Source organism: Solea solea, chromosome 18 (assembly GCF_958295425.1).
Source record: "Solea solea chromosome 18, fSolSol10.1, whole genome shotgun sequence".
NCBI lineage: Eukaryota > Metazoa > Chordata > Actinopteri > Pleuronectiformes > Soleidae > Solea > Solea solea.
This window is the reverse complement of record NC_081151.1, coordinates 5,960,218-5,986,993: the sequence shown is the minus strand read 5'-3', so window position 1 is coordinate 5,986,993 and position 26,776 is coordinate 5,960,218. Positions and strand designations below refer to the sequence as shown.

The 26,776-nt window shown below is 39.9% G+C and overlaps 1 protein-coding gene across 3 annotated transcripts in view; it reads left to right on the top strand.

Moving 5' to 3' along the window:
• The first annotated feature begins 4,562 nt into the window (after positions 1-4,562).
• Positions 4,563-26,776, top strand: part of uggt1 (UDP-glucose glycoprotein glucosyltransferase 1) — a 28,532-nt gene continuing 6,318 nt past the window's right edge. The window contains exons 1-33 of one of the 3 annotated variants that reach the window (XM_058615308.1): positions 4,563-4,639; positions 6,612-6,750; positions 7,314-7,393; positions 7,642-7,772; positions 7,865-7,977; positions 8,064-8,238; positions 8,869-8,965; positions 9,075-9,153; positions 9,436-9,536; positions 13,203-13,302; positions 13,409-13,469; positions 16,181-16,272; positions 16,938-17,088; positions 17,297-17,416; positions 17,509-17,594; positions 17,983-18,118; positions 18,311-18,442; positions 19,058-19,222; positions 20,174-20,294; positions 20,515-20,613; positions 20,807-20,830; positions 21,345-21,439; positions 21,784-21,990; positions 22,125-22,256; positions 22,376-22,506; positions 22,608-22,703; positions 22,874-22,976; positions 23,075-23,154; positions 24,131-24,320; positions 24,824-24,982; positions 25,566-25,651; positions 25,763-25,847; positions 26,421-26,509. In XM_058615308.1, the coding sequence (XP_058471291.1) occupies positions 6,620-6,750; positions 7,314-7,393; positions 7,642-7,772; positions 7,865-7,977; positions 8,064-8,238; positions 8,869-8,965; positions 9,075-9,153; positions 9,436-9,536; positions 13,203-13,302; positions 13,409-13,469; positions 16,181-16,272; positions 16,938-17,088; positions 17,297-17,416; positions 17,509-17,594; positions 17,983-18,118; positions 18,311-18,442; positions 19,058-19,222; positions 20,174-20,294; positions 20,515-20,613; positions 20,807-20,830; positions 21,345-21,439; positions 21,784-21,990; positions 22,125-22,256; positions 22,376-22,506; positions 22,608-22,703; positions 22,874-22,976; positions 23,075-23,154; positions 24,131-24,320; positions 24,824-24,982; positions 25,566-25,651; positions 25,763-25,847; positions 26,421-26,509 (3,647 nt within the window). In that variant the 5' untranslated portion in view covers positions 4,563-4,639; positions 6,612-6,619. Of the gene's footprint in view, positions 4,640-6,589; positions 6,751-7,313; positions 7,394-7,641; positions 7,773-7,864; positions 7,978-8,063; positions 8,239-8,868; positions 8,966-9,074; positions 9,154-9,435; positions 9,537-13,202; positions 13,303-13,408; positions 13,470-16,180; positions 16,273-16,937; positions 17,089-17,296; positions 17,417-17,508; positions 17,595-17,982; positions 18,119-18,310; positions 18,443-19,057; positions 19,223-20,173; positions 20,295-20,514; positions 20,614-20,806; positions 20,831-21,344; positions 21,440-21,783; positions 21,991-22,124; positions 22,257-22,375; positions 22,507-22,607; positions 22,704-22,873; positions 22,977-23,074; positions 23,155-24,130; positions 24,321-24,823; positions 24,983-25,565; positions 25,652-25,762; positions 25,848-26,420; positions 26,510-26,776 lie in introns of all 3 variants that reach the window. The other 2 variants (XM_058615307.1, XM_058615309.1) reach the window with 2 other exon arrangements.

Genomic DNA, 26,776 nt, shown 5'->3' with positions numbered 1-26,776 from the left:
GAATGCAGTGGAGATGGAGCACAGAGTGGTCTCATCATCGGTCCCATTGAGCTTCAACTTTGAACCCCTCACTCGCACACAAAGAGCGGCGAGAAAATGAGTGCTGATGAGCAGCGGCAGTTAGCCGGAGGGAGATGTAAGTGCAACAAGAGCAAGAGTGTAAATGACACGAGTACTCGGAGAGGACGTTTATGGCAGAGAAAGGGAGATGCTTTTGTGCCTGACAGGAACAGACAACAGACGAGAGGGAGAGGAAAGGAAGGGAAGACTGTGCAGGATCTCGGACGGCTGGTTTCTGCTCCTGCCCACAGTTCTGGGTCACTGTCATTTCAAGTGCAGGACTAAACAAACCCTAACGTCTGTGCTGCAGAGCTTTTGTTGGGCCGAGCGTACACGTGTGCATCACTGAGAGAAAAGTAAGTGCTTCCTGTCCACGGGAATACGGCTCTGAGCGATTGTACGAACTCTGGCTGCAATCCATTAATCCGGGGGGTCAAAGATGCTGCAGCTCCTCATTACTGGTCCCGTGCTTTTTTTTTCTTTCTTGCATTATTATTGTTTATGTTCAGCAAGGAATTGTACTGATAAGTTCACACCGAGTGCCTCCCTTACATGCACCAGAGCCCGGCTATTGTCGTTCTGAAGGATTGCCCCCCATTGGCACTGGAGCTGGTCATGATGGACTCTGGTCTTTTGTCTACGTTTGAGTCATTTCCAGCCGCGCCGTGGCTTAGCAGACCTTCATCATCAAATAAACAATGTGGATAAATCACTGGGCTCACACAATTTACAGAGTTTCAATGCCCTGTTTTGTCAGGGAAAAAAAAAAAGAAGAAAAGTAAATTCATGGGGCAAAAAGAGGGTGCAATCCAGCGTGGGAGTGAGCGTTTTTCTTTCAGTAATAACATAAATATGAGTACAGTGGACATCTGGGCATTACCTGACCTTCCATTCCAGGGTCTGGCTAATCTCTCAGGTCAAGACAAATCGTCCCTCATGATATTAAAGGATTTAAGAGAAGAATCCAACCTCCCAGGCAGAGCGGACTCTGCTTACACTGAGCTCTGCTCCACTAAAACCAATGAGAATCCCACTGCAATCCCATTATGCTCTGTGTGTGTGTGTGTGTGTGTGTGTGTGTGCATGAGAGCGAGCGCTCTGGCCTTAGAGCCCATAACGATGTGATCCGTTGCAAACTTATTAACCTCGACATAAAGCTATGATGAATGTTGATGTGGGAGAAATGAAGCAGGATACAACCTCTGGGTCAGAGCCAAACACTGAATCTAAAGCTATTATGGTATATTTTTTTCCCATTTATATGCATGATAATATTGTAAGGTCTCAACCTTACCATCCAAAGTGCCTTGAGATTATGTATAGTGTGTTGTCTCCCCCACCTGCCTATACAGTACGTCTTCATGTCTTCTTCTGCACTCGACAGCCACTTTGTTTTCGCTATCAAGGTCCTTGTCACGTCTCTTTTTGAGTTAGTGAAGCCTTTCTCTCATCTCAAACCAGTCTGGACGTTCTACTCTGACCTCTGGCATCAACGAAACAACTGCTGCTCACTGTGTATTTTCTGTCAACCCTAGACATCAACATCCATGCCAGCCGACACAGGGTAAAAAGGCGGGGGGTAAACCCTGGACAGGTCACCAGTCCATCACCCATGAGCGAGGACAACTGGAAGGTGGCTGGTTCAACCCCCGGGGACGGCCATGCGCTGGAGTGCCCCTGAGCAAGGCATGGGTTAATAGCAGAGGACAAATTCACTGTTACTAATTGGTGTGTGTGCGAAAAAGACCAAATTAAATCACCTTTATTCACCATTCTGATGCTGGATTCCATTTGAACCCCAGCAGCATGTCTCAACACGACTGAATGATTCCATATTTACATTAACCCTCAGTAAATTGCCGTGGGAATAATACACGACTCCTTATATGGGCTTTAAAAATGTTTTTTCTTGTCTTTTTGTTCATAAAAAGTGAACTTTGAACTGTGACGTATTTCCAAATTTCACCAATTCAATCCGATTTTAAACATTTTGAGTACTTTTTGCTCAGGTGTGTTTGTATAGTTGGTGAAAATTGACATTTTCTCATCAGATTGCCAGGTTGTGCGGAAAAAACTGGATGTTTAAACATAGTAACGTGTGTTCTAAGGGTTAATGAGCAGTTAAACAAAAGTGGCTGGTGACTTGTGTTATCTTGGTGATCTGAATGCTTTATTTTGAAGATATACACATTCAATTCAATTCACATTCAGTCGTGTTATTAGAAAATCTCTCGCCGAGTAACAGTTTGCGTACACGCCAGAGTGTGTGTAACTTTTACAAACACGAAGGTGCTAAAGTTTGCCCCTTGTCTCCATCTGTACTTAACACTGGAGCTCGGGCCAGCCCATTGTGCGGTTGGCTGTAAAGTGGTGAATTAGCTTCATGTGGGAGACCCCGGCTGACCCCTATTATACAGCCAGGGACACATATAATTAGTGGCAACTCACGTGAAACGACAAAAAGTATTAATATTAATGGAGGTTTAATTGAGGTCGTCTTGGTCCCCCGCCGAGGCTTTCAACCTCTAAAATGGCTGACGTGTGATAGTGTGAGGGCGACGGAGCCAACAGCTCACACTCACCATTTCTTTCATGACCCCAGAGAAGATGACAACCATCTCCCATAATTCATCTGAAGATGTCACCTTCCTGACAGATGAACAGGCCTCATGGGCAGCCTGTGTGAAGATATGTTTAGTTATACTTGAGGGGACTCTAGTGGGGACATTTTGGCCTTTGCACACACAGGGAAACACATGAAAGTGTGTGTGTGCGTGCGTGTGTGTGCACGTGCACATCAAAATGAAGGTCAAATCCAACAGGATAATTAATGTTGCTGCTTTTTTATACAATGTTAAATCAAATCCTGGAACTGTTCCCTCTTGAGGATCAGCTGTCCAATTTAATTTAGGCAGCAGAGCAAGTAAATGAAAACGCAAAAACCCATGTCTTTACACCCTGGAACAGTGTCTCTGTACCTTTCATCTTCTCTTTTTGTCACGACCGCACAACAGGTAGCAGACAGCCAGCAGCCTGGCACATTTCACCAGTCTGCCCCCAGAGGACAGCCAGTTCAAAAGACAGAGACTATTACACACATTCAAGGTAAAGATTCACAAAATGGACCACAGGGAGTTCAGCTTTCTCTACATTTTTATTACCACGTTGCAAATATCAATAACCAGGGAGACTGCTCTGGCCTTTTTTTAAATACATGATTTATTTCCCTTGGTTAATATTCCGTGCTCATGCAAACTGCATTTGCAGTTTCAGAATTGAATACACAGCCTCAAATTTATTTATTTACTGTTCACTTGAAATGGAGAATCCTTCTTAAACTGCTTCAGTTTTTAGTATTTTATTAATCTGGCAAAATAAAAAAAATAAAAAATAGCAATATATACAGTAGAAAAGAACATAAATCTGTGTCTACACATATTCACACCCATGTCACATGCACACACCTGGAAATGGCATGATAAAATGTTGTATCATGGAACAACTTCCTGCTTCTTAGTTGCAGGCGCTGCTGTCAGATGAAATGAGTGTAACATCCCACTCATGTTTATAAATTGGCCTCTCATTAAGTGTCAGTTAAAGTGACTTTTACAGGTATTTACATCCACAGACAGACAGTTGTGTGTGTTAGTGATTATTAACTTTAGGGTCAAATGGGATATGCCAATGTGTACTGCTGCGAAAAAACATCAATTTTTTTGTATTAGTTAGGCCACATTTGTACTGTCCCAGTAATATGAGGGATGATTTTAGTAGTGCTCTCATAGTTCTATGATTTCTAATTGTATGACCCCATTTAATTTGCAGTCAGAACTATTTTTTAAAATGTGTCGTATCTTGTAATTAAGTCTTTACTTTAAATGTCCTGTGCTTGAATAAGTAGTTATACACATTACATGTATAAGTAATTATTTATAAATGAAAGAAAGAAGACTATGAATTATGAACTAATTGCTAGATTACATTTCCTTCAGTTTTGTAATACTGAGTGGCACTTGTTGCTTTGCGTTATGTTTCCCTGTTTATTATGTAGTAAAGTGGTCACAAACTCGTGGCCTCCAATCGACTTCATGTGGCCCTCCAAATGATCAAGTTATAATGAGTCATTTCTGTATGTTTTTTTTATTAATAGATTAATTTTGCATCATAAATATGTTTTTCTTTTATTGTGAACTACGTATTGTTGCATGAAACAACTTTTTATTTTGAAATTCTCCAGTGCAATTCAACTTATTTGTGAAGCACTTTAAAAACAACCACACCAGTGGAACAAAGTGCTGCACAGAATAATAGATAAGACAGAATAAATACAAATATATAAAGCTCACACAGCATATAAAAAAGGAAATAATAAATTAAACGACAAAAACAATAAAAACTTCTCCTGACCGGACACGAAGCTCATGTGGCCCCCGGTTATTTTGAGTTTGAGTCCCCGATGTAGTGCTTTTAATCAGAGTCATTTTTTATCAGGCGACGTTTGTGGTTACCTAATACGGCTGGCAGGACCCTCCCACTAGTAGCGGAACCGTAGATACAGGAAGCTACGTTGCCGGCTTCGGTGAGGATAAATCTTCATTTTTTTATGCGAATAAGCTTTAACAGAGTGCATTTAATGAGGTTTTCATTGCAGGTTTAGAGGCTGTCACTAGAGCTTTCTGTGAGTGAACCGAGGCAAGTCAAAACGGGCAGTTTCCCTCTTGTAAGAGTTAGCTAGCTAATTGGCAGCGTTTTTTTTTGTTTTTTTTTAGAAATTACTTAAGCCATTTAAATTCACTGCAAACCTTACGTTTATACGCTACTGACGATCTATCTATTTGAATATAATACACGCCGAATATGCTTAAAGTGGGCAAAGGCTACAGTGGGGTGATGCTCGCCGTTAGCTTGTTGCTAGCGCTCCGGTTGTCATTGACACAGTCCGGATGTTCAGACTTGAGGAGCCACGCTGAAGTTTCCTATTGGACGGAGATCATGGAGCTGTTTGTTTACACAGTGCTAACAAACTCATCGCCTCCTGTTACCAGGAAACGACCAGATAATGTAGAAGTCGATGTCTTGTTTTTCGTCTTCTTCATCACCTTATGTTTATGTGCCCTAGCTTGCAATGAATACACTCACACAGGCCACTTTATTAGGTGCACAGGTAATAAAGTGGCGGGAGTGGCACTTATGACAAGCCTTTTTTAACATTTAATCGCCAAGTTTGACTAACTGGAATGACCATTGCGTATAGCTGGTCGTACTGACTAGTCAAAAATGATGTCACAGATATCCATAATTCAGGTTATTGTAGACATCTCTAGCAAACCCTATACCTGTAAATGACAAGTGAAATTGCATATTGATAGTGAATATCCTGTCTACAGATTAAATGTTAAAACTGCTTGCCATAGGCACTGTGGTCTTCTGCTGCTGTAGCTTATCTAGAGATGCTGGAATGCATACCTTCGTTTTGATAAGTAGTTCTAGTTACTTTTTCCTTGTAGTGTGGATGATCAACGCCAATTTCAGTTTTATAGGGTAATTTTAAATTAACTAAGCAGTTAGCCAGCACATTTACATTTGTACTGGCCATTCTAATACTTGGTTATAGTTTTAATAGGTCATATTGAACATGTATAAATAAGTAGCTAAATAAAGTGTACCTAATAAAGGCATGACAGGGCCCAACCTATTTGTATGTCCCTGTGACCTGAATGTGTCTATCAATTACACTAAGACAAATCCAGTATAACAATTAACAACATTCCTGCAATAAATCGTCACCCTTGACAAAGGCGATGTGTTCAGTATTGTTTTCCTGTATGACAACTTCAGAGTATGTGAGCTGTGGTGCTGTTGAACTTAAGTGTTCCTATTATTTTCACTGTCCCACATGTTTTCTTATTTTTCTCTGTTTCGTTATTCATCAGATTAATATTGTTCCTCTCTGTTGGGAAAAGCCAAGAAGAGGACCTCCTCTTACATAAGATCGTGTCTTGATCCAGCTATTTTAGGTACATTGTCGTTGTATTTGCAAGAGAAGTAGTGTGACAGTGGGACAAGAAGGGGCTGAACAAACCTCTTCTACAATATAGTGATATAATCGCTTGAAAATAATGATACTAGCACAAAAACAAATTGGCACCTCATTCTGGCTAAGAACCTCTAAATCTTGTTTGAGCAATTAAGCAAACAAACATTATCCCTGTGGGAAGATTGTTTAGCTGAAATCAGTGGCACAAGGTCATGAGATCACACACACTTGCAGAAAACAAAAATCTTATACCCCAGATTAGTGAAATGTTACTCTCTTTGTTAAACTTTTGTTTGTTCACAAATAAGCTTTAACCACAATAATACATTTCTTCACTTGGCAGCAAAAATCAATCTTTGATTAACTGATATACTGAATATTGTAATAATAACAGAATAGATAGAATTAAACCTCTATCTTTTTTCTCTTTTGCCCACTCCTAAAAACAAGTCTTATTTCTTCATCATATGTGTGTCTCCCTCCCACTCAAAGTCTCCTACCACTGTTTTCCCAGACTCGAGTATGAGAATGTGGCTTCTGTGGGTCCTGCTGCTGTCACTGCTCTCTGCTGTTTCTGGGGGTACGGACTCCAAAGCCGTCACCACCACCCTGACAACCAAATGGGCGGATACTCCTCTGCTGCTTGAAGCCAGGTACAACACTGCACTGCTTAAAAATGCAGTAGCAGCCACCTTACATTACATCTGACATTATGTGTGGGAAGCAGATAACAGCAATGTCCTGAGAGCTGGTAGGATCATTACAGAGAGTTTCTTCTAAGCACATTTCATCTTCTTCTTATTTTGTCCTTTCAGCAAGTTGACTACAGCTGGCCCTCTCCTCTTACTTTTCTATGGTTTAAGTGTATTGTTAATCCAAATCTAGCTCTTTACACCATGCTGATTAAGCTTTTCAGCACCATACAACTCTCTCTGTCAGTAAATTTACATGCACAGTTTAATCGAGTTTAGGGCTCCAGTCCGACTCAGCATATACATGCAGGAGTAATCAGACTATGAATCACATTATCCAGGTATGTTAGTTGGACTAAATACTGTGCACAGTAAGACCAAACAGAGGCAGACTATTAAAATCAACAACAGAACTCTCCAAAAGTTACACACTGCAGCTTTAACACACCCTGTGCAATTTATAAATAGTGTGTCAATAAGATCTAATGTACAGTACCTGTCACCTTTGTCTTCCTCTTTCTCAGTGAGTTCCTGGCAGAGGAGAGCCAGGAGAAGTTCTGGGACTTTGTTGAGGCCAATCAAAACATAGCAGGAGAGCATGATGGTAAAGTACTGCTGCTTCAGCTTCTCCAGACCAGTTTTCATTATTAGTCTCTGTGCTGCGAGTGGCTGAATTTATGATGTGTATGCAAGTGTCTTGGCAGCAATTGCAGTGTCAGTGTTTTGACCAAACACTTATGCAAGCAATAACACTACAGAATAGAGATGAAAACTTTATTTTGTTCATTTTCTTTCTACGTTGTTGTAGTAAATAGAATCAGCTAACACTGTGCTCCTGTTGTCCCAACATAGACACAGATCAGGCCTACTATGACCTGATACTGAAGAAAGCCAGTGCCTTGCTTAGCTCCGTCCAGGTGAACATGCTGAAGTTTGCTCTTTCCCTAAGAGCCTACTCTGCAACGGTGCACTCTTTCCAACAGGTAACAGAAGGATGACTTGAATTTGAACTCTGTGTCTTCTGGAAACACCATTTAAATGTGTTGAATCATCCTACTCTTCTTCATATTTTTAGATAGCGTCCAATGAGCCCCCTCCATCTGGCTGCTCAGCTTTTTTCAGCGTCCACGGAGAGAAGACTTGTGATGTCGAAAGCTTGGCAGCAATGCTGAAATCTGCACCTGAACGGTATTTAAAAACATGCACACTGATTTTGATGTTCGTAAATCCGTGTAATGACATTATGATTGACTTCACTGTCCTTATTCATGCAGGCCAAAGCCGTTCCTGTTCAAAGGTGACCACAAATACCCAGGATCAAACCCAGATGGTCCTGTTGTCATCCTCTATGCCGAGTTTGGAAAACCGGATTTCCAGAGGCTTCATGAAGTTGTATCATCCAAAGTCAGCCAAGGCCTGGTCACTTATGTGCTCCGCCATTACCTGGCTGTAGGTATATCTCTTGTCACCAACAGTAATACTGTGATATCTGAATGATGAATATAGTAGTGACATGTATTTCGCAAAGCTGTTTATCAGCTGATAAGGTATTATACTGGCAGTATCATAGATCATTTTGGCATTTATACATCGCATACTTAAGTCCACTGAATAGATTTTGCATCTCTTTGTCTTCATTAGTGTATGCTCATATATTAAGCATGTTTTCTGTACATCTTTATTCACTGGAAATTCTGTAAGCTGCTGCTGCAGTGGCTGCATTGCTTTGGTCCAGTGTAAATAATGAGATTATACTAAAAAGACAGAGATTAGCGTTTAAGACGATTAGTGGATTAATGAATTAGTTGACACAGTGAATTGAGAACAGCTCTGACAGTTAAAATAATTTTTAAAATCACAAAAATAACATTTATCTTGTTTTCGCACCAGGACGTACATGTGCTGGTTTTCGTAGCTTTTATATGACAATACTCTGAATATTTGTCTAATCGTGGAACATGTAACATCTTCAACACTTTGCTAGCTACAGCTGGTTGTCTGTATTTGAAGTCTTGATCAGATCTTGTGTATTTGTGTAGCTATTTCTGTTGTGAGATTCATATTTTTTTTTTTTTCCAGAATCCCAGCGGAAGGACAGTGTATCTGTCTGGGTATGGAGTGGAGCTTGCAATCAAAAACCAGGAGTACAAGGCAAAGGACGACACACAAGTCCAAGGTACACACACGCAAGAACACACACTGTCGATAGATACGCAGATGGCAATGATTGTGTAATCCCCGAGGAGTCCTGATGTGAATAACGAGTTAATTGATTGGGGTTTCAGGAACAGAGGTGAACGCTACAGTGATTGGAGAGAATGATCCAGTGGACGAGGTCCAGGGATTTCTTTTTGGCAAACTCAAGTGAGTGGTTCTGTGTCAGGCCATGATAAAAATTCAAAGCTTGGATTTGCTCCAGGAGCTGCACCACGCTCACATCAGCCAAGATTTTTTTTCCCCTTCTCTCCTCTCCAATTTTCTTCTCTCAAAGCACTGACTCTAACCCTTTTTTTTATCTTGAATAAACTAACCTTAAAATAAACTAATTTATCTTTGAATGAGTCCAATCACTCTTAATTAGCAATTTGCTATTTAAGTATTCAGGAGAAGCATTTAAACTCTCGCTGTCTGTCTTTTTCTTCACAGGACGCTCTACCCGGAGCTTAAAGAGCAGCTAAAAGAGTTGAGGAAACATTTGATTGAGAGCACCAATGAAATGGCACCTCTGAAAGTCTGGCAAATGCAAGGTAACTCTCCTTCCATATTTCATTCTCCACAACTGAGTTTCTATTCTTTTGTTTCCCACTGTAACATGGTTGAATATGCTGATACAAACATGCCACATGGGAAGTGTTTGTTTGTGCTTTTTCATATTACATCAGTTAGAAATAACTTCATTGACTGTTGACAAAAAGAACAGATGGTGATAGGTGAAATAAAGTAAACTGTAAAGTCCCCAGACCGTGTGCCAAAGATAAACACTTTTTTAACTTACAGTTAACACCTAAAGGCATTATTTCTGTCACTTAGATGTTGAGGGAATCGATTTTTAGATCCTGTAAATATACCCCCAGGACTCTGACTGAGCTCTCTGCCCATTAGTTTCATAGCTACATCTCACAAAAGATAATTATCTTGTGGCAAAAATCCCAGATCCTCTTCACTATCAAACTGTAATCAATTGTTTCTTGACCCACAGATCTTTCTGTCCTCATAATTTCACAGAAAAGTGGTCTCACAGCAGGTTTCATGCATGCTTTGCTTAACTTGCCAGCAAGATGGCAAATAAAATAGGAGCACAGAAAAGATAGCATTGCAACATTTTGATTAAATAACTGTATAAAGACTAAGAAAAGGAAGTCAATGTGTTCTCTTTGTTTACCAAAGATGTTGTGAACGCCTTCATTCAATCACTTGTTAAGGCCTAAGGAACTGTAACAAAATTTACCTTAATAAAATTATTAGATTTCGAGTGTGATCTGAGAACATTTAATATTGTATACAATTTAATCAAGATCATTTTTTTCTTGGCCGGTAATACTTGGTGATACCAAGTATACATGAAGTTCAATTATTTGAAATATAGATTTTATATTGGGTCAGCCAATCCTTGACCAAATCTACCTAACTACAGGTATAAACGCTCTTTAAATATGTACGTGGGTTTAACTTTGGTTTCTCTTTTGTGAAACTGATGAAAACATTTTCATAAAATCACCCCACTACATCACACTGAGAGCATTTAAAGTTAACTAATTCCAGTGGGAGGAATTGCATCCCTGTTGATGTTTCATTTTTCCTTATTTTATTTATTTTGCCTTTTCATTGATCATTAAAAGATAAATGAATATCTACTTCTGTTGCTTTAACAGAGGGATCATTCCATCAGTGAACCTGCAGCAAAAAATGTTTTATGTCTACTTCTGTAATCGATGACTGCGATCGATCAGTGTCATCTTGATGCATCTGAGTCGTAAGATCAGAGCATTCCCTGCTGCAGCATAAAAGTGTTATTGATTAGAGTTGCATCATCTGATGAATCACAGACTTAATTGTATATGCTTCTGGATTCTGTCCATTTTTCTTACCTCACCCATACTTTTGGTTAGTTTATGTTGCTGTTCCTGGTTTATATCGACCCGGAATTGAGTGACACTAAAGTGCCTCTGTCTGAATGCAAAATAACTAAAAGTGTGATATAAAACAGCAACAGAGAATGATCTGAATTCACATTGCTGTAGAGAAAATATATTGCCCACTTTGTTGCAGTAGCAGATTCAGCAGTCACAAGCTTGGTTGTTAACTGAAATGTTTCAGCCGTGGCTCTCCACTGTGTTTTGTTTCAAAAATGCCCCCTTTTGGATAAATGATTGTGACTGAACCAGAGGTGTCCAGGTTACCTGCCCATTTGTGGACAAACATTGTACAACAGTTATTTCTGACCAGTTGTAAGCATTCAATGAGTGGTCATCGAACGCCAACAGAGCTTGGACTTTTAACTGTAGCATTACTCTGCTTCACAGATGTTCATAATAATAATACATAATATAAATAATTACACTGTCAGGCACCATCAACCTGAACCTACACTGTTACAAAGTCTGCCGAAAAGACATCTTTTAGAGAAACAACATTTGAATTAAATAGGAACTAGTCGTGAGGAGAGGACGAGGAGAAGGAGCAGGACACTTCCGTGCAAACCTCCCAGAGTGCTGATGTGACATCAGCGAGGGAGATCATGTCAGTGAGTGGGCACAGGTGCGATACTAAATATAAGAATGATGACTTTATTATGCGTCATGAACACAAAAAATATAGTCTAAACGTAGAAAAAAAAAAAAAACCTGTTCCGTCTTGGGAGTTGGAAACGATGGTGCAGTGAACTAACAAGCTGTTGACTCTTTGATGACTGTTGACTCGCTAGATTTATACAAACCGCCAAAACAACTCTCAACTGACACGATTTTCTCTGGTTGCAGAATTAATGGATACAAATAAATGTACAAAGTAGTCGACATAACCTGTGTAGCATGTATGAAAAGCTCATTGTTCAAATCGGTGTGGTTGCGGAACTCATTAAATCTGTTATAGCTTCTAACTCTTAGGCTGAGTTTGTAGAACTTTATACTGAGTATGAACGCTGTGATATCTGCGGCCTCGTGTCTATGATGTTACTGTACAACAGCACTTCCTCTCGTTTGATATTGCTTAATTAGAGGTTATCGGTCTTGTTTCTATAAACCGTCGTTAAACTAACATATAAGAATCTGCCTTCTTTCTTTTGTTGATTTGATTGTGTTGAATAAATGCTGTGAGGGGATGAAGGGGTTCGACTGAGCTCAGAGTCAGACTGTCATGTTGGCGTCTGTCTTTATCTTTCTACCCCACTGGGGCTCATTATCTCGGTGTGTTCATAAAGAGAGGGAGACCCCTAGGGGCTAATAATCACACAGGCTACAACACCATTACAAAGATTCTCCCTGCAACCGAAATGATCCTCCGCAAATCAATCCTCAGCACATTCACCCCTTCGTCACAAGGAAAAGATGTCTATTATACAATATGTTATATACAGTACTTAAAATATATATTGTATAAAATAAAATTCCAGTTGAAATTCTCAATTTGGGTTTATATGCCTCGGTGTTTCCAGACAAATTAAGTTGGGAAGAAAACATGAAATTAGTTTCAAATGAATGTATAAATTGGCTAAACTGATGCTTTTTTACACCATGTTAGCAAAATGGCTCATGGGTCTGTCAAAGTTTGTACTAGAGTTTGACTGATAGTGATACACTTATGATAGTTTGAAATCGTTAAAAAAATCGCGATTCCCAACTACACGTGATCTCATTTCTAAATGACAATGATTCTTCTGCACTTTAGAACATAGGATAAAGTGTGTGCTAATGAGAAATATATATCTATATGTGTGTGTATATGTATATATATATATAGGTAGACTGTTGTGTAATGTGGTGCACATATTCATGTCCGTCCCCCTCCATGTGAATCTCAGTCACATTGTTCAAGCTTTAATTTGCTCCATAATTAGTTTACGACCAAAAAAACAGCTTCAGCTGTACTACTTTGGAAAATGTTAGCATGTGATCACACTCATCTAAGGTGGTAAAACATGTTCACACAGCCTCACACACGCATACATAGCTCCTTTTAGTTAATTCATAATAACAGTAACACACAGCACCAAATGATGAGCAGAAACTTGAGCCTTTTAACGTTTTGTCAGTTTCTTCGTACACTACAAATGTTCCTGATGCCTTTATTTTGTGGAACATTTTCTTTTTCCCCCCTGCACTCTCTTGTATGCCTCCTGCTCTTCTCTCTGATTTTCTCCTTTCATGTCTTTTCTAATCTGTTGCCCTCTATGCCCGCTATCTTTTATTAAATAGATCTGAGCTTCCAGACGGCAGCTCGCATTCTTGCTGCTCCCGCTGTTGATGCCCTCAATGTCATGAAAGACCTCAGTCAGAACTTCCCCACCAAAGCCAGGTAAAGAAGACAGACTGACACATACACAAAAAGTATCAGTTTGTATTTCCACACATATCCATTAGACGGCTGTTTCACAGTTCAGTCTGTGTATTTCCCATCGCAGATCCATCACTAAAACAGTGGTCAACTCAGAGATACGCAAAGAGATCGAAGAGAATCAGAAGGTATGTGTTTGTTTATCATCTTATCATTGATACTGTCCTTTATCTCTCTATTTTATAGCCGGTATCTGTCCACTGGTTCATTGACCTCCACACTTCCCATTCATTGTCCATACAAAACAGCCCTGCAGTGTGTTGTGGTAGTGAAGTCATGTGTTTTGAGATATGGGAATTTGAAGCTCAGGCTACTTTATGGCTATCTCGCAAAACGTCCGACTTTTGTTTTTGTTCTAATCCCCTGGTTTTCAAAATAAAAAAAAGACAGCAACAGCTTATATCTCATTAAATAAATCTATTCAGAAACATATAATTTAATAAATCGTGTTCTCACAAGAGGGAAATTCTCCGTATGAGCTGCCATGTTGGTCTGGCTTGAAATCTGACAGCAGACAGCCCACGAGCGAAAGCTTTCATCCCGTCAGTTGCAGGCAGTGTTATGGCAGTTGTAGGAGGCGGGTGTATGCCTGTAGGATGCTAGAGAGACACTGGACACTGCCTTGTGCCATGTCCATCAAGTGTGCAATGCCCTGTCAAAATGATGACCTTAGTCTGTATTTTTGTCAGTGACAATTAGCCCACGGTCCACATATTCATACTAAAGATGTAGATCCTCTGCTGTGGGTCATATATTGTTTAAATTTCCGATGAAGGCTAAATGATTCACTGAATTAAATTTTTTTGGCTCTGTAGTTTCTAGCAACTCTTATTAAGCCAGAAGAAATAATGCCTTCATAGTAAACAATTTTCAGCTGTTTAATGGTCTGGTAAGTATTTGCAGCAGAGTAGTATTTACTTCAAATAAACTACAGTGCCACTGCTCCTGGTAATGTAGTTGCATATCAGCCAGTGCAATGGTGAGGCTCATTAATGTGTTTAGTTTTTGTTATGTAATTTTGTGTGTTTTGGAGAACAATAAGCCTTTACGGTGTTGACAAACCCTGTAAGCTACACTGAGCTGTGGCTAAAAAGATGAAACTTATATGTAAAATAATAAATAAAAGGCCTTTTATGGGCTTTGTTGACAAGAATTAAAAAAAAAAAAAAATCCCCAGCCTTATGTTTTAAAGGTCAAAGCTCTGTATTTTATATGACATGTTTTGAGTTAGGTGGAAATAAATTGCTTTACGAGCTTGCTCTCTTTTTTTGTATTTCATGATTTACATTCAATACTCTATTGCTGTTTTATTTTTTATTATATATCCGAATATCCAAAAAGGTTTAATCGTTATGTTTTATGTTATTGTCAAGTACGTTTTGCCATTATCAGATAAGGATGATGGAAGGAGGATGATATGCGGTAATGGACCTTTGCTAGAGACATTAGTATTTTAAATCCTTAAATCACCAGGACGCCCTTGTACTCTCTTCTTTTTCTTTTGTTTTTGTTTTGTCAACAGATATAAAATATTGAGCCTCAGTGTGCATGTTGATGATTTCCATTAAAAAGGGGAGCCTTTATGGTGTGTTACATTATGTTTTATGTTTAAAATATTCATAATAGTCTCAAAAAAACCCACAGATTTTCCTTCATCACAGTTCCCACAGTCTGTACATCACTGTGCGACTTCCTCGTCCTCATTTACTTGCCTCTGTCTTTGCTCCGCAGCATGCCAGCATCCTTACCTTTCTGCTGACTGTGTTGTCGAGTTGCCGGGGATAATTAAGGTTTAGCTGTTTCCCAATCCGCTCCAATAAGGAAGAAAAATAAAGAAAAACAGAGCGCGTTATTGCGTGCAGCCACAACCACAAGTGCTGCAGCCTCTTAGCCTTTGTCTTTAGGGAAATATCTCAAAATGAGAACCTGCTCTCCTGTTTTTGTTTTGTCCCGCTCACCTTTTATTATGTGATAAATCGTAAACAACGTCTGATTTGAAAAGCGTTTCATTTCTGACAACGTGTTTGGGTTTGCCCTGCTAATGGAATAGGTAATCACCCCTTTTTCTTGTCAGTTGTTTTTTTTTTTCACTTCCCCGTCTTCCCCCTCCTCTCTCCTCCTCAAGCTGTGTTCACATTATCTTGGTGTGCAGACAGTAGTTTGGGTGGGTGTTGGCAGAGAGCAGCAAAATGTCCTAATTACTGATTCGGTGATTCATTCAGCAGGCACACTGAGTCCTGCAGCGAGAAAGGATTATTGATTGAAGTAGTTTGGACACATTCACTTGCACGCAGACATTTCTCTCTCTCTCTCTCACGCACACACATGCGTCCACACACTGTTTAAGGGGGATGAACAATATTAGTGTTAATCATGTCTTGTTGTAATTGCAGTGTCTCGAGTATGATTAATCTGATGTCTTTGTCTTTCTCTAATGAGATTTGACCGTGCCAGGACGACTTTGAGCTTTTCTTTTTCCTGTGCTGACAAATGCACACACACACTGCTCCTCATTGCCATGAAAACACACACACACACACACACACACATGCATTCACATACTCTTTCTCTAATAATTCGATTTGTTTCGTGCATGGTTCGTTTGGTCTAAACAGACTTTAAATAGAGCTGTCACTGCTTGTTCGGAGATGTTGATGTGTGTCTGGGAACAACCAGACAATTGCCTCAGGTTTTGCAATATAGTTGACCACACCATGGTCATCTTTGACTTTACACGCTACACAATGTGGCAGGTCGTTCACTGCAGGGGGAACGAGGAGTTTTAAGTGTTTGGTGAGGAACAGGTTGTTGACTTGTGCTGATGTTCATTTCTCCGTAGTTTTTCAAGGGGACTCTGGGCCTGCAGCCCGGAGATTCAGCCTTATTCATCAATGGACTGCACATAGATCTGGACACGCAAGACATCTTCAGGTACAGACATGCAATTATTGTTGATTGTTTATTTCTACTATATTATCATTCAGTTTTACAGCTATGTAAAAACAGACAAGGCGGATGTTTAAATGAAACAGTGTTGTGTTACACTTTTGAAGTGTTTTTTTAAGACGTTATGGAGCAGCTCCATTTCACACCACTGTTTGTGTCTCTTAGCAACAGAAACCCACTGATCATACAGCAGTTTATAGTAATACAATTGTGCCAGTTTTTCATGAAGTCAGTAAAATAATGCGTGCCAGAATACCCAGCAAACAAAAACCAGTCCAAAGATATTCAGTTTAAGCCAGGCCCACTGAAATAGTAGTTGGTAAAATGACAGAAATGTAGCATACCTGTGAAGGTCCTCAGTCGTCCAGATCATCCCCTGAAGACTGAAATGTAGAGGTGTAACAAGTTGTTATTTTCCAATCTGCTGATGACCAGGCATTTTCTAATCAGTTTCTCTCACCTGCAGCCATGTCTTCAATTTCCTTGTTTTGTCTGAACATGAGTACCTTTCTCATGCCTATAATCTGCCTCCAGCAGTCCCGTTCACAGCTTCATGTTCTCATTTATACCTACAGAAAAACACACACCCTCACAATTTCACTATAAGTCTTCAAACATTGGCTCACCTCTGCCCCCCCTCTCCCCTGCAGTGTGTTTGAGATGCTGCGCAGTGAGACGAGAGTGATGGACGGTCTGCGCTCACTGCACGTCGAGACGCCTTACATCCACGACATCCTGAAGCTCAACGTCCAGCCCTCTGACTCGGACTACGCCGTCGACATCCGCAGCTCTGCCATCAGTGTAAGAAATCCAGTCTTCAACCACCAAGTCATCTACTGACAGATCAGTTGCCGGTTTTACCTTTTTATTTGGGCTGTCATTTCGATTCATTTTTTGAAGATGTGGAGTTGATGCCTGAAAAAAACAAAAAAATATTGATTACTGACACCCTGGTTTCCAGCCCACTGATTAGTCAACTAAAATTTCATCTTTTTTTTCTGTTTTTTAGTGGATTAACAACCTGGAAACAGACCACAGGTACAGCTCTTGGCCCTACAACGTTCAGGAGCTGCTCAGACCAACATTCCCTGGAGTCATCAGACAGATCCGCAAGAATTTCCACAATCTGGTATGTCTGTCCCTGATTAATCAAGTTCTGGGACTCAAAAGCGATTATGGATCTTTGTGTGTGAGTGTTTTGTGTGTGTGTGTGTGTTGCAGGTAATTATTCTGGACCCAACTCAGGAGGCTGCCACTGAGCTGCTGAGTGTCGCAGAGATGTTTTATGCCAACAACATCCCACTCAGGTTTGTGTTTGTGTCATCAAGTTAGTGGTGGAGTGTTAAAATTGATTCTTTATGTTCTGGGTGTTTGTATATCCATGTATTCCCCTAATGAATATTCAAAATGCAATATTAATGATTTTTATCGCACCACAGTTCCTTTTAAAACCAAGGCAAATCATAATGAAGCTGCTGCAACAGTCTGCTGAGAAAGGACGTGTAGTTAAAAGTTAAAATCCCAATTTTGTCAGGCAGTTTAAGGAGACCTTTAATGCCTCCCAGCATGTGGCGTCTTGGGACAGTTCATTAGTTTGAATACTGATGAACTAGACGGCACTCACTCTGCATTTCAGCTGTCCAATACACATTAGAGTTATTTGGTAAACGTATTTGCTTTCTGCTTGTGTTTCAGGATCGGGTTGGTGTTTGTGGTGTCGGATGAAGATGACGTAGATGGCATGCAGGATGCTGGCGTGGCACTGGTGCGCGCCTACAACTACATCAGCGATGAAGTGAACAGTCAGAATGCTTTTGAAGCTGTCATTTCGGTGAGTTGACCTTTTGCCGTCCCTGCAATAAAGACTGCTGATTGGAGCGTGTAGAGGCTTTGATGTTTTCTCATAAAATTATATTGGTTATTTTGACACCACTTAAAAAACCTGCATGGATGAGCAGAGACATGCATCCTTTAATATCACCTCTTCTTGTCCTTCCTTTGCTGTCTCCCTCTTTCCTTTCAGATGTATAACCGGGTGCCTGTTGGTGCAAAGCTAAGTGTTGGCGATGTGGTGAAGGTGCTGGAGAAGAGGTTCCCCTACGTGGAGGTCAGCAGCATCCTGGGAGCCGACTCCAGCTATGACAGCAACAGGAAGGTCAGTCTGGTTTATTATGGATGCTACGTTCATTTTGGGGTTATTATCAAATCCAATGTTGTTGCGTCAGTTATTAGTGAATTAATGTATTTTTTTGAAACTAATTGAAAATATATTTTGAGTTAAAAGTGGTGACTTGTCTATGATATACTTCGCCTCTTGCTTAATGTCAGCTGGAATTAGCTCTGGCCTCCACAACCCTTAAAGCATAAGCAGTGGAGAAAATGAATCTGTAATTAACTTGGAGACGTGATCAGTGTTTATTTAGTGTTCTTAAATAGCTAAACTCAGCTTCTGTTTTTTATCATGATTTTATGAGCTCAGTTTGAAAAGACACAATAATTATTTTGTTTGTGAAAAGTAAAGATTTTAGAAAATAGGATTGTAAAATCAGCTCTCTGAACCAATAATGAGACCGGACAGCAGATACATGTGTATTTTGTTTTCGTTTTAACTCTGTCAAATGCCTTTTATAAAGGTTGTTGTTGCCTGACCTGGAGCTGCTATAAATGTCAAACCCACATAAGCTTGGAGTGGCTTTTATAGATCCTATTTAGGGACCTAAGCTTTTTTTTTTATTAGACAAACAATACCTCTGTGTGTCTCCTTTACTAGGAAGCCCGAGCATACTATGAGCAGACAGGAGTGGGCCCATTACCTGTTGTCATGTACAATGGCATCCCTTACCAGCATGAACAGCTGGATCCGGACGAACTGGAGACAGTCACCATGCAAAAGATCCTGGAGACTACCTCCTTCTACCAGAGGGCCGTCTACCTGGTCAGTCACACACACTCTTTGATAATAGTGTCAATGCAAAACAGTGATTTTAAGTGAGATTTTGTTATTTTATTAGTATTGTTTTTATAAAGATGGCTTGTTTTGCCTGTATTAGATTGAGTGAAGAAAACCCTCTAGGAGCATTTAACATATTCATTGTGGGGTTTTTTTTCTTATTTGTCTTCAAAGCAAAAATCTATTTTCTATTTGTAGATGATACAAAATTAGTTTGAATTAAAACATTTTTATTTTATTTGCATAATTCTAAAATAACACACTAACGTTCTGTGCAGTTGTTTCTTCCATCCTTGAACAAGGAGATTCAGACTGTACTCATGTTCAGCAACAAAAACCTAGATTCATCTCATTATATAAAACTAAATAGATGTGGTCACACATTCACTGATAATTAAGTTAACTGATTATAGCAGTTGGGGCATTCCGCTGCTGAGTCTTTTTCCTTCTTCTTTTAAATCAAGCTATTTAGAAGAAAGTTGTTAATTTTTCATGAAGTACACTATTAAGGATTATTGGGAAGAAACTGTCTTTCACACAGAATCTTTGAGGTGCTCCAGCTGCCATTTGCTTCAGTTTTAATGTTGCCCCTGCAATTAATTGATCCCACTTTTTGAATTGGTTCTTTCAAAGGTGTTTCAAAGGGCAATTAAGCACAGTGGACAGTGCTTAATTTGATTTTAGTGTTATTGCTGAACAGAGTGTTAGTCATCACTCTTGTTCTCTCCTGTTTAATGTTTAATCCTTACTTGTCAGTGGCCAACTTTTCAGTCGATATGCAGACATTAGTAACTGCAGTGGAGAAGCTGTTAAAGTTTGGAAATGCTCTCCGTTACTGTGGGGATGGAAAGCAGAATGGCCCAGGGCCTCCTGCATTACTGTCCTCTGTGATTTGTCCTTTTCACATTATTGAAACTTTGCTCATGCGGCTCCCAGGGTGAACTGGCTACGGATCATGACGTGGTAGACTACATCATGAACCAGGCCAACGTTGTTCCTCGCATCAACCCCAGAGTGCTGTCCACGAGCAGGACATACCTGGACTTGTCTGATACCAGTGAGTACATGGGAGGTTCTTCAGTAGCACATGAGGTTGACTTTGTAAATTGTGGTCCCATTTAGAGGAAAAGACATGATAAAATATGGCACATATGAGTGGACACCAGTGTAATGAGTGTTTATCCACTTGCTTCTTATCGTTTGTGTAGTCCCTATCAACATATTGGCAACACATGTAATCTCCAAGTCATGCATTTTCACCTCTTTTTTCCCCCCAGATAACTTCTTTGTAGACGATTATGCTCGCTTCTCGACACTGGACAGTAAAGAGAAGAGCACGGCTGTGGCCAACAGCATGAACTACATGACCAAGAAAGGTGCAGGAGTGTCTTGTGTGACTGAATGAGAGTTTGTGGACGTGCATTTGTTTCTAGTGAAAGATGCATTAGTCACGTTCCAGGCTAAACTCTCCTCATGTATTCTCCTTCTGTTCTCTCCTCCTCTCCTTTTTTCTGTTTATATTCATGTGTTTAAAAAAAAAAAAAAAAAAAAAAAAAATCCCTACACCAGGGATGACCACCACCAACAGGCATGGTAATCACACTTCTCCTCATTATTTCCTCTCCTCCTCACTTGCTCTTTTTTTTTTTCTTTTTCCTGTGTTCTCTGAACAATGTTGCTGGCAATGTTTAGATGTGTGAGTGGATCCACCACCATTCCTCCATCTGTGTTGCAATCCTCACAAGACATAAATGACTAATTTATGCATGTGGTGCTTGTTTGTCTGCAGTGAAAAAATCTCACAAAAATATTTGTGATTTCTAACATAATTTCCTCCGTCTTCTCAAGGGAAGCATGTCCGTTTAGACGACATTAAACGTCACATCTTGTAGCTGCATGGAGAATGAGATGCCGAAAGTCTGAATTTTGCATAAAATAATTTTGTAATATACTATAACATAGTATTAATATAATATAGTCACTTTTTTGATTACTTGTGGTGTAATATAGTACAGTACTCATGCTAGATTTGGTTGAGTCTGATTTACCAAACTTGCCCAGCACATGCCCAACTTCACCTCTGTTTTTCTTCTTCTGTGGTTGGCAGATGATGCTTACATCCGTCCTGTGACCTTCTGGGTGGTGGGAGACTTCGACAAGCCGTCAGGACGACAGCTCCTTTACGATGCCATAAGACACATGGTACAGAAACCTATAGTTTACCAGAGTTTTATTGAGCTGCCTGATTGAAATGATCCTGTGCAAACATTCAAAACTTAAAGTAATAACTCAACATTTTGGGATATTAACATTTTTGCTGATTTAAATGAGATTGATATCATTTAAAATAGCTGCATGCTAATTTAGCCAGCATATGTAGCCTGATTTTAACCATACTATATCCTTGTTTTATATATTGCTCAAACTATGAGTAGTTGTTATGGTCCTGTAACATTTAAAAGTTAAGTTATAGGTGGTTTAAAGTCAAAAAGCACAAGTTTTGTCTTCAGTTGTGCGATTTTACTTTTCACCTTCTCCACATTTAGAAAACCAGCAATAACGTGCGACTGGGGATGATCAACAACCCGTCGGCTGATCTGCCCGCAGAGACGACACACGTGGCCAGAGCGATCTGGGCCGCCATGCAGACACAGTCTGCCAACAACGCCAAGAACTTCATCACTAAGATGGCCAAAGAAGAGACGGCCACAGCGCTGCAGAAGGGCGTCGACATTGGCGAGTTCGCTGTCGGGGTGAGGGAGATGAATAACTTCACTTTTCTTTGCAGAGGTCATGATTCAGAATTATAGATCTCTTCTCTTGTCACTTTTTTTTTTGATGAAATGAAAAAGATTTAGAATAAATAAGTGTTTTTTTTCCCCCTCAGGGTATGGATGTGTCTCTGTTCAAGAGTGCATATGAAGAAAACAAATTTGATGTCCTGCTCTCCCATGCTGCCTACTGCCGAGATGTGCTCAAACTGAAGAAAGGACAGAGAGCAGTCATAAGCAACGGCAGAGTGAGTGACAGTCTGGTTTATTGTCGTTGGTAGAACTTAAAACCTGCACTGAAATACATTAGTTTGTATTAACGTGTGAATGTGTACATTTACAAGCGTTATTCGTTCATTATTCACAGATCATAGGTCCACTGGAGGATGAGGAGGTGTTTAATCAGGATGACTTCCTGCTTTTGGAGAACATCATCCTGAAGACATCTGGAGAGCGAATTAAAAGCAAAGTTCAGCAGTTTGGCATTGAGGAAGACAGGTATTTTATTTCATCAAGTTGAGTTACTCTGTAACACTCCAGAAAAATTATATTTTCACTGTTTGTTGAGTTTTGTGAGTTAAATTGTGGTTTTCTCGCAGGGCCAGTGACCTTGTGATGAAGGTCGATGCTCTGCTCTCCTCCCAGCCCAAAGGAGAAGCCCGAGCAGAATATGACTTTGCTGATGACCGCTACAGGTAAAGTTGTGACGCTTGCACATAATTAGACAAGCAGACCTCTTTGATTTCCTAGGGGAGTCCGTGCAGTAAATGTTTCAGGGCGATTGTGTCACTGCATGTTGTTCACTTCTAAGAAGTCAAAAACGCAGGGTCCATTTCAAATTGTTGTTGTGTTTTTATTCCTGTAGTGCCGTGAAGATCCGTCCTAAAGAGGGAGATGTGTACTTTGATGTTGTTGCCGTCGTGGATCCAGTAACTAGAGATGCACAAAAGCTCGCTCCTCTCCTAGTGGTAGTGTGACTGTCCATCTTTTTCTGTCTCTTCCTGATCAGTCCAGTTGATTAATTGGACCACATGTTTAACATCTTTCCCCCCCTCTACATCTGCAGGTCCTGAGGCAGCTGATAAATGTCAACATGCGGGTTTTCATGAACTGCCAATCCAAACTGTCTGAAATCCCTCTCAAGAGGTGAGGACACAAACTATTCCTGCAAATACTCAAAACCATACATCCTAGTGACACCGGTAGATATTCACCTTTATGTCCAGTAACTTTCGTTGAGTGTCATTTAGCCACCCTGTCTATGTCTATATAGCTCTACATTAATTTAAATTTGCATTGTTGTAAGGATAATGTGGGAAAAACACCATAAACATATAAATTAAGCAAATGTTATTCATTAGAAAACCTTAAAATGTACATAAATAATCTTCAGAAACACAGTTAGATTAGAAAAAACATTCAAATGTGATGATTCGTGTTCTTTTTTTTTTTTAGCAGGAAACATAACTTTAAAACATGAGAAACATTTTTTTATTCTAAAATAATTTCTAAATCCAGTTTAAGACAGTTTCACAATGTTGTTGTTGTTTTTTTTTTTTTTTTTTTTTTACCTCAAGCCTTCAAGGAGATGCATTAATAAACTTGCAAATATAGTCACTGTGAGAAGCATTGTTAGGCGCAGACTTTTTCCAGACCTTGCACCCGCAGTGCATTAGATATTCTAACAGCTCTGAAAAGAGCGAGCAAGGGAAATTTTTAGTTGTGATTGCTTTGACAGACTGTCAGCGAAATCCTTTTATTAAAATCTATGTCACTAGCTCTGTGTTCTGACAGCTGTCGCCGATCTAAAGTTTGCTCTGTGGCAGGTGTCTCTCCGTCTCTGGTTTTCTGACAGTGAATCTAGGAGAATACTTTCCAGTATCCCACATGGACAAAGAAGGAGAGAGGGTTGTTAACGGCAGCAACAAACAGGGAGTTAGCCAAAAGACATCGGTAACAGGCACCTGTAATTCTAGTGCTTATCATTTTAACAAGCCAGTTCAGGAAATTTGGACATTTGTCTGTGAAAACCAGTAGAAAACATCGGTGTTATTCATCCACCTAATGCTGGTTGAGCTCAATGTTTAACTAGTTGCTGTGATTCTCCTGTGTTGTCTTCCAGCTTTTATCGCTACGTGCTGGAGCCTGAGGTGACGTTTCAGAGCGACAGTAGCTTCTCTCCTGGCCCCATGGCCAAGTTCCTGGACATGCCTCAGTCTCCGCTCTTCACCCTAAACCTCAACACTCCCGAGAGCTGGATGGTGGAGTCTGTGCGCACTCGCTACGACCTGGACAACATCTACCTGCAGGAGGTAAAGAGAATCTGTGCGTCTGGATTAACTGTGATGAAATATTTCAAACTCAGTCACTGTTCAGGTTCTGGATCCATGTAGCTGGACACTTCACTAACATTTCTATTTGATTTATTTGTATAAAAGGCTGCTCTACATAAAGGAGGGACTGTTTTGGTTTTATTACTCATATGTTGTTTTCATTAGTCATTTAACGTTATAGTGAGGATTATTTAACGAGGTGAAACTTGAGTAGCACTTCAACAAATGTGCAGTTTCTAATTAAACCCTTGTTGTTTTTACTCTATATTTCTTATGAATCGTAACAGATTTTTCTTTCACTTGTTTTTACCTCCTCTGCAGGTGTGATCTCTGTTTTAATCGGAGATTTCTTTTCTCTGAGGTCTCCTTCCCTTTTGTTTTTTTTTCTTTTTATATTTCATGAAATTGTGAAGCCTAGTCAGCGGGACTTTGATATTGGGCTGCACAAAATAAACGTGCCTCGTCTCCTGCGGTGCTAACAGGTGGAGAACATTGTGGCAGCAGAGTACGAGCTGGAGCATCTTTTGTTGGAAGGTCATTGCTTTGACGTCAGCTCGGGCCAACCGCCTCGTGGACTGCAGTTCACACTGGGAACGGCCTCTGAGCCAGTCATTGTGGACACTATCGTAATGGCAAACTTGGTAAGCTTTCAGCCTGCTGAACATTCAAACAATGCCATTTAAAATCATTTGCTATTGATAATTGTTATGAAAGATTTTGGCTAATAAAAGATGGATTTTTACTCCTAAGTGAGGGTTGAAGAAGCCTGTTAATTGAGGTTTTATATACATATATATCATTTGTAAAAATGCACATTTATTTAAAGAGATGGGAGCATATGACCGTTACACTATGCTTTTTATAATCAATTCATCAGTCAATTATTTTCTTGGTTATTCGAGGAATCATTTGGTCTATACATTGTCAGAAAATGTATTGAAATATGTAAAGATCGTCGTTTCCCAACCTGGAAACGATGATCTTGTTTTTCTAATGTCTTAATGATTTCTTTGTTGTATGAAGCAAAGAAAAACAGGAAATACCCATAATACACCAAACCAAAACATAAATACAGTTTGTTGTTGGCCACAGACTCACAGACACTCCTATTTAAGACGGCTTCTCACTGGCTTTTTAAGTCAATCTTTGTTTTGATTTCCATATTATTTTTGTCCTCTTTTTCCTATCAAAAATGTAATAAATAATCTGTGTTCTGCTCTGCAGGGTTACTTCCAGCTCAAGGCCAACCCAGGCGCCTGGATCCTGAAGCTGAGGAAAGGACGCTCCGATGAAATCTACAAGATTTACAGGTGACTGATTAGCTTTTAAGTTCAGCACATGCTTTTATTATTGGAAGTAAACAACAGTTGTAAAGATTCTATTATAATTTTAATATTTTTTTTTCCCTCTCTGATCTACAGTCACGATGGCACTGATTCTCCGGCAGACTCTGACGACACTATAGTCGTGCTGAACAACTTCAAGAGCAGGATCATTAAAGTCAAGGTCGGTTCACCACTGATAAAGTGACGCCTGTCTGGCACAACAGCCTGCACGGTGACAGGCATATGCCCTTCAGCGCATTGAACTGATTTAATTTTTGTCCCCGGATAAATAAAATCAGGTCCAGGACAGTGAGTGAGTGACGACATTTTAAATCCCCTCAATTTCTGAGCTCATAAATTTTAATGTGAGGTAGAGACTCCAGTCTGTGTTGAGCCTTTTACATAATGCACAACATATAAATTACATGGGGAACGTCATACATCACCTGTCACCCCTTTGCTTTTTTAATGTTTCACTTTTGATGGGATATAGCAGTGACATATTTTAATGCAGTATGCGGAGGACCCCATAAAATAGAATAAAGTTGTATCATAATAGTTAAAGAGGTTAAAGGTTAAAAGAAATTTGCAAAACCAGAGGTCAGTGTTGTCAGGATACATTTTTGTTTAATTTCTTAGGGTAGGCCGGTTTTGTTTATTCTTCAAATTGGGGCTGCAAAATAGGACAAATTAACCTTTAGCCTTTAACTTAATGCCTTTGAGTAATTGATTTTTAACCCTGCATGTCGATCAGGTCCAGAAGAAATCCGACAAGTTGAACGAGGAACTGCTGAGTGATGGGACCGAGGAGACCGACACAGGCTTCTGGAAATCTCTGACCAGGTACAAACCTACTCGCCCCCTCCTTCTGGAAGTTAATTAAGTTTGTACCTCCTCAACGTGGTTACTAAGTATAGTACCAGGTACTGTCGCTAATGGAAGCGCAAAATAACCGTGCTGTGCTGAGACGAGGCGAGTAGCGCTAGTGAAAACACACCATTACAATCTAGAAATCCTAAAAGGACATTGATTAATCAATAATTACCATAATTGTTAGTTGCATCCTTAAATTGTTTCCACCACCAGCTTAAACACAAAGAGATGAACTCA